The 7,860-nt window shown below is 34.6% G+C and overlaps 1 protein-coding gene across 1 annotated transcript; it reads left to right on the top strand.

Moving 5' to 3' along the window:
- Window positions 1-924: 924 nt before the first annotated feature.
- LOC128242277 (RNA-binding protein 25-like) lies at window positions 925-6,577 on the top strand. Its single transcript, XM_052959370.1, has 3 exons — window positions 925-1,200; window positions 2,138-2,284; window positions 3,359-6,577. Exons 1-3 carry the CDS (start codon window positions 925-927, stop codon window positions 4,616-4,618), a joined length of 1,683 nt encoding a protein of 560 aa, XP_052815330.1. The 3' UTR covers window positions 4,619-6,577.
- The last annotated feature ends 1,283 nt before the right edge of the window (window positions 6,578-7,860 follow it).

Raw genomic sequence — 7,860 nt, 5'->3', positions numbered from 1 at the left:
GTCACACCATGATTTTCCAATTTTAGTTGTATTAGTACCTAAACGGAAGTAACATTATTTAAATCGTACCCTTGAAGTTTAATTTGAGGAGAAATCGACTGAACGACTTGACTGAAGATGTTGTTATTTTTGAACATTGTAAAGGTTACATTTTAGATCGGTATGCAGGGTATGTTAGACATACGAACGCAAAGAGAGCACCGACATTCCAATGTTGATGAAAGAACCGGATCGGCCAGTCGGGAATATCCCAACCACACTCTCGAAAATGCCCCCCCCCCACACACAACCCGCCCCCACATAGTCGTGTTGTTATGATAACACAACAACCTTCTTCATATTTGGCATTTGTAAACAAGTTCATAAACAAATCCTATTAAATTATGATATAAGTACACATATTACATATATATTAAATTGCGCAATTGCCGCCGAAGCCGACTTTTGATAAGTTTGGCCCTTCATCCGAGGCTTCTCCCCCACCCCCCTCCCCGTCGTCAGTTTTTAAGTGGATAAAAAGGCACTGAATGAATGAGTGAGTGACGGTGAGTGAGTGAGTGAGTCGGGGAGTCACGGGAGAAAGAATAAATAAATAAATAAATAAATAAATAAATAAATAAATAAATAAATAAATAAATAAATAAATAAATAAATAAATAAATAAATAAATAAATAAATAAATAAAATAAATAAATAAATAAATAAATAAATAAATAAATAAAAACATATATGAATGAATGAATGAATGAATGATGAACGATGAATGAATGAATGGATGAATGAATGAATGACGGACGGGCAACGGACGACTTGTATGAAGATGATTAGGAATGTTATATACATGTTCGTTGATGAACTTTGACACACTTCGAGTTATCTATGGAACAAAATGCAGAGTTGTCCCTTGTGTACACAATATCCAAGATGGCGTCGAATCAGGAAGAAACTCTGAGCATCGATGTAAGCGGATTTTTCAGCGCTTTCGTGAAAGCAGACAGTGACAGTGAAACGGAAGACGACGATGAAGTATCCATGTTTTGTACAGCCTGTCTGCACCCTTATAACGGGGAGGAAAAGGGTGGAACCATCGTTTTGAAGTGTAAACGGTGCGGTCAGACCGACACGATTTTGGAGGAAAAAGTGGGAAATATCAGTCCTAGACAATGGATTGGCGACGCTATGAGGAATCGATTTCTACAGGTATGCTAAAGGCAGTTGATGACTTATTTAAAACCAGTTTTCTATGTCTATATTCGTAAGTAGGTCAAAAGGTGTCAGTCAGATTACCTGTCCACATGTGGTGCTTTACAAAATCAAAGCACAGAAGGTGCGGTAAGAAGGAAGTATGCTCTGAGCCCATGATTACAAACAGTCTCAAGTCCGATTTTATTACTCAGGCAGAAAATTACTTTTATTAAATGAGAAAGAAATGTCTTGACTCCATTCATTTCACAAAAAAATAAATATAATTAATTCAGTAAATGTACAATTTTAAATAGTCATTACAACAATAAACAAATTCCATTATCAATTCTTTTAGGAAAGTTACAATGTAAAAGAAGATACTCAGACTTGAGACTGTTCATAATCATGGTTCCAGATTCTTGGACTGAGTGCTTAAAAGCCATTTTTAAAAAGTTGTATGTACAAACATTCCTAGATCATTGTTATATAGTTTCATAAAGAATTTTATTTGTATCTGGTATATTTAAAAAAAATACCAATTCTGCAAACACAAATGTGAAATACCTTCAAAAATGGGTGTATCTTGTTTGTAGCTATTTGGAATGATCATCAAATAATGTGAAGGTATTTCACATTTGTGTTTGCAGAGTGAATTATTAAATATCTTGAAGAAGAGAAAAATATATGTGTCACAGTACCGATACCTACACATGTGGTGAGGAGGTGTGTAAGCAGTCTGGTAGCTCAGTCAGTAGAGCACTCGCCCTGATAGCGAGGGGTCCCAGGTTCAAGCCCCGGTTTGGCTGCACACTTTTCTCACCCTGTGACACTTAATTAAAATTATATATATTTAGCTGTGCATATGTATATGACCAATTCAACTGTTTTATTTCACTCTGTTATTACATACAAAAAAAACCCCATGAAATTAAGAAATGTTTTATTATTTTAGGTGGTCAAAGAGCAAGAAAATCTAAAACTGAACTTAGTGGATCCAAACTTTCAAGAAGACAACTACAAAAGGATTACACTTGCCCTCCAGGAGTATACACACAACATACAGGCAGTGGCTGAGTGCATGTATGATGTCGTCAAACAGGTTTGTGTTGCTAATATGTTTGTGTCCAATGTTAGGGCAAAAGTGGCAATACCTGACAAAGGGAACTCAATGAAAAGGCTATTTAACTTATTTTCAGTACTTTGTAAAGGCACAAGTGACAATAGCTGCTAATGGGAACCTCAAGGGAAAACCCCATTTACTTGACAAAGGAAACCTCAATCAAAAGGCCCTTCAACTTAACTTTAATTGCTTTGTCGGGGCACAGGTGGCAATGCCTGCCAATCAGAACCTGAAGGGAAAACCCTTTTACTTAACTTTAATTCTTTATAAGAGCACAAGTGACAATACCTGCCAATGGGAACCTCAAAGGAAAGCCCTTTTGCTTAACTTTAATACTTTGTAAAGGCACAAGTGACAATACCTGCCAATGGGAACCTCAAAGGAAAGCCCTTTTGCTTAACTTAAATACTTTGTAAAGGCACAAGTGGCAATACCTGCCAATGGGAACCTCAAGGGAAAGCCCTTTTACTTAACTTAAATACTTTGTAAATACCTGACATTTGGAGCTAAAGGGAAAGATCCTTTGATTATAATCATGTGCAAGGGTGCAAAGGGATAAAACGTTCAAATGGATCTTTAGGGAAAGGACTTTGAATTTAACTATATAAATTAAGTTTAGTGGCACACACAGCAATACCGAACAGTGGGGGTGATTTTTAAAAAATAACAGTATTCTGTTGTTGTTTATCATTGTAGCTGCATTGCACCATTAAGTGAAAAAAGAAACATACATGTACAACAAGTCATTAACCGTTTTTTCCATATTTTTATTTTCTGTGTATTTCATTTTAATCATTCAAGTGAAGTCAAGTCAACAGCTTATTTAGTAGTTACAGGCCACTGGTCTAAAATACATAGCACACAACATACACAAAAAAGCATGAGTTGTGAGCTACACCTATATCTGGCCTCAGTATTGCAATCAATATTTAAAAAAAGAGGAAAATAAATGAACTTTATCATTCAAGGATCTTGCATCCTTCTAAATATAAGACAAGAAGAAACTAGATATTTTCTAAACTTTCCAATAACATTGCTTTCTCTACTTTTCAGCTCAACTTTCCAGACATCGATGATAGTCTGACTGTGAGTGTTGAACGAGAAGCAGTTGAAATAGAAGCTATGAGAGCAACTAACAGACTGATAAAGATTCACAAAGCTCTTTTGGAAAATAGCAACAGTGGCCTTGAACCTCTTGAGAGTGAGACCCAGATATGTAAAAGAGGAGGGAGACGAAAAGGCGGAGTGAAAAAGGAGATTGAATACACTGAATATGACAGTGACACCAAAGCAATTATTGAAATGTCAAGAGAGCATTCTCAAACTCTTGGAAATACTGTTCTTACACTGATAAATGAGCTTATTGATAAGTATGATTTACCAAAGGATTTGATGGATAGATTAGAGGAGAGGATTATTAAACAGTATCATGAGGATAGAGAGAAAGAAAACAGGAGGGTGAAGAAAGATAGGCAGAAACAGTTTGAAGCAGGTTTGAGTAGCAAGAAAGCTAGGAAGAGACAGAAACGAGCAATGTATAAGAAGAGGGCTGCTGAAGCAGATAAGAATAAAGATGATGTTCAGAGAAAAAAGGATGAGTGCAATGATACAGCTGAAAGTGTTCTAGAAAATAAGGAAGATGCCACTGAAAATGTCAAGGATTCAGAGAATGAGAAAAGTGAGACTGATGAAAGCATACAAGAAAAGAGGGATAACGATCCTTTTGTTGAGCAATTCTTCTCAGTTTTGGAAGAGAAGTTCTCCATTAAATTTTATGAAGAAGAACTGGTTACAGGTCTGATATCTGATGTGACTGATGAAGAGATAGAAAAGAAAGAAGAATCAGAATCTGCTGATAGTGACAAAGAGAATGATTGTAAGGGTGCTGAGGGTGGAACATCACCAGAGAGAAGAATTCAGAAGAGGGAAATTTCAATGCAGTTTAAGAAAACAAGTGATGGGTTCATGGTGAATTTTTACACATTATCTGCAGCATTTATCAATGAGCTTCAAGCAATCAAAAGTAAGTCACTGGAAAGTAGAAAAGAGAAAGCATTAGCAGAGCTGCATACGCGAATTCAAAGAATGAAAGATGAAATGGAAAAGATTGAAGACGTCGTGACAGCAGAGTTGAGCAAAGCTTATGAGAGAAAGATAAAGAAGTCAGTGAAGCAGCAACAGGTGATGAATGACAGGAAGAGGCAGCTGAAAGATGCAAAGAAGTGGATAGATTTCTATGCCAGTACAGGACAGCACGACAAGATTAGAGAAATGAGAGATGAACTTCATAGAGTTGTGGGAAAGCAAAATTGAGGCATCCGATGTACAGTGTAGCTTGTCAGTTCATTGAGCCTCTGGTAATGATGTTAAATTTTGATGCCTGGTTACCACATATACTTTTTGTTTCATTTGAAAGAGTAGGAATGGCTTATTACTTATTCATGTATGTAAAAAGAAAAACCGAAAATTCGTTACAGACAAAGAAAGGTATGGTAGATGTCAAACAGCCTAATTTTATTCAAGTCCAATAGACTTGTTTGTTATATATTTTTCGGTAAAGATGTTCCAAATGATATCAAAATATATGGGGTCACCAGGCATCCTGCATTTTTGGAATGGGGCCTGGGCATTTCTGATTGAGAAAAATGTGGCATTTTGACTTAAATTGGGAATTTCAATTATGCCTAGAAATGTACAAGAGTGCTTTAATACATAAACAGGAAAGATAAAATGATGTGATAAAGTTTGTTTCTTTAATTTTGAATTGTGCAGGTCCATTCTGTATCCACAAATATTAATTATATTTTTTTTACAAAATTGAACAATGTTTTTTAGAAGTTTGGAAACAAGAAGGCAAATGTTTTTATTAACGTTGAATGCATTTAAAACAGTTATTTTGCATTTTAATTGAAATCATGTTTTGTAGTTGATTTCATTTGCGTCATTTATTTGTTGAAGCAATTTAGATTTGATTTGTTTTCACCTTTAGTACAAGTTACAAGGTCTGAGCATCATTTTTATTCAGAGAAATATCCTGTAAATTACTTTTTAGTGCAAGTGTCCCTGTTTCAAACAGTGACTGGTGTATATGTTTAACACTGATGATGCTAGCATGATTTTGCATTAAACAATGCTGTTTAAAATATTAATGTATGTGCATAAATAATATATATGTTGAAAATAAAATATGATGTTTTCATGATGCTGCAGTAAGTTTGTTAAATCGAAATGAATTCTGCTCTAATGTACATTTTGTAATTGTAAATAAGTTGAATTGATATTTTTGTATAATTGTCAAATTTTTGATGAATTTAGGGCAATCAGAAAATGTTAAATGCATTTCATTATTTTTTTTCTGAAATATTATTTGTCAATTTCCCCTTGTATTATGTTTTATTGCAATGCGATGGTGTTCATTTATCTTTCTGTTGTTATCATGGTATGGTTATGGTTTTGTTGATTATATGTAGACTGTGATTGTTGGAATGGCACTTGAAGTGATGTTGTTTAAAATGAAACTCTTATTCAAAATCAATACATACACATGTATAACAAACATAAATTTTGACTGATTGACCTTTAACTACTTACTAAATAATGCATTTATGGATTTTTTTTACTGATAACAAGAGTGTAACCGTGTATTTAATAGCAGAAAGTACAAAAATATTAACTGATTGGTGAATGCCAAAAGATTTACTGTGGTCTACTATAGTCTCATATGGTAGAAATACCGTGTTTTATGTTCATTTCTTTCAAAGTAAACTCGGTATTTTTCGACATTTATTCATCCCTTTTGGAAGATTAAAACAATATTAATAATTGTGGTAAATTTTATTTGGGAGTAATAGTGGATCTTTAAGGGTAAAGCACTTACATTGATACCGTTTAGGGGAATGCTTTAAGGGGTTTGTTGAATTTGATCTCATTTCAGAGCAATATAATTATATTGGAAGCTAGTGACAGTATTATTGATATTATTTAAGGAGCACCTCATTTTTTTTAATATAAGTGGCCTTACAATTCATTAGACCTAATAAATGTGATATCATGATGTCAGGAGATAATGTTAGTGTTATCAGAAATTGTGGTATAGTGTTATCAAGAGGTGGTGTTGATGTTATCAGTTAGTGTGGGTTTATTTTTGATATCAGGAGATGTAAAGGTTGTCTTAAAATGTAGTATTGTTGTTGATCCAAAAGTGCTTGATTTCCGAATGTGCTATTTTGCAATCAAATTATGAAATGAAATAAAGTCATGATTATTTTCATACCAATGCTTTTTGAGTGTTCCTTTATCGTTAAATCCCGAGACAAGTTTTTTGAGGATGAAAGAGGTCTTGAGTCTCCCTCGTACTGAAGATACTGTGGGTTCGATCCCATAGAGGACTTTCTTCCCAAGAACTCTCAAAATTGACACCAGTTACAGGGCACCAGTTACGAACAGGCTCACGTCTTGATTTCAGACATGAGACTCAAGATCGCAAACCTGCATTTCATTGTAACTTTCCTTCTAGCAAAGCATTATTGGTGGACTTTGCTAAATTATATTACTAATTGGGCATTGTACCAATATACACAAGTGTGTTTGTAAATGAAAGGGAATAAAGATGTTTCTCTCCCTTCTTTTAAAAAAATGATTTTCAGAAACTGAACTGTCATTACCCCATGTTTCTACTAAGGAAACGGAGCGAAATAGAGCCTGTTTCTGTCTGTTATTGGTCCCAGTTTCTATGAGGTGTCTGATTTCGGCACAATCGAGCTAATAGAAATTAGTATAAGCGAATACGTCTTGACCCAAGTTCAAAGCTGTTTGGGTGATAAAGAAAGAACTATCGTCTTAATGTCCTTACCTAAAATATTAGATCGTAAAGTCTGGGAATATGTGATAAAGCAAACAGTAATGCAACTGCTCATAAACGCTTCTGATAAACTGCAGTGTTCGCCATTTTAGTGTATTCAGTTTATTTATCGAAATACTTGGCCTAGTGGGAAGGGGTCCGCCTACAGAGCGTGAGGTCGAAGGTTCGAGTACCACACAGGTCTGTTCTGACATGCCCGGTTACTAAACCTAGCAACTGGTTAAATGAATTGGTATTTTGGTGATTAACACCTATTGCCTCACTGCCAGGCACCCGACATGCAGGATAGGAATCGGGAGTAAAGATGTTCATAAATCAAGGTGTCACATAATTTAGAGGAATGACATAACAGTATACCAAAACTATCTATTATTAAATGAAATCTTAATTTCAACCTATTAAGTATACCTGGTAATCATAAAGCACCTCAATTACAAACCTTAGATGATTTCTTAAAATTTTCAATGTCAAATTAAAAAAAATGTATAAATGTTTTGAACATATGTAGTTTGTGTTTTTTTTGTTCAAAAAGTTAAGTGCAGTGAGAATTTTTCAGAAAATATTTACGTTTTGATTTCATATGACCAAAGAGATACTTAAATTATGAAAGTGACTTTAGTAAGGAAATGACTTTGATGCTTTATGAATTCCAGCCCTGTATAGCAAACGGTTTCGTCGTTTGTTTTGAGGAGTT

This window comes from Mya arenaria, chromosome 8 (genome assembly GCF_026914265.1).
Source record: "Mya arenaria isolate MELC-2E11 chromosome 8, ASM2691426v1".
Classification (NCBI taxonomy): domain Eukaryota; kingdom Metazoa; phylum Mollusca; class Bivalvia; order Myida; family Myidae; genus Mya; species Mya arenaria.
The sequence above is the reverse complement of the archived record's forward strand: the minus strand, read 5'-3'. Positions and strand labels throughout refer to the sequence as shown.

Coding starts and splice junctions, on each gene's coding strand:
- LOC128242277 (XM_052959370.1), top strand. CDS start 925: ATGGCGTCGAATCAGGAAGAAACTCTGAGCATCGATGTAAGCGGATTT. Junction 1,201..2,137: donor TGAGGAATCGATTTCTACAG/GTATGCTAAAGG, acceptor TTATTATTTTAG/GTGGTCAAAGAGCAAGAAAA. Junction 2,285..3,358: donor TGTATGATGTCGTCAAACAG/GTTTGTGTTGCT, acceptor TCTACTTTTCAG/CTCAACTTTCCAGACATCGA.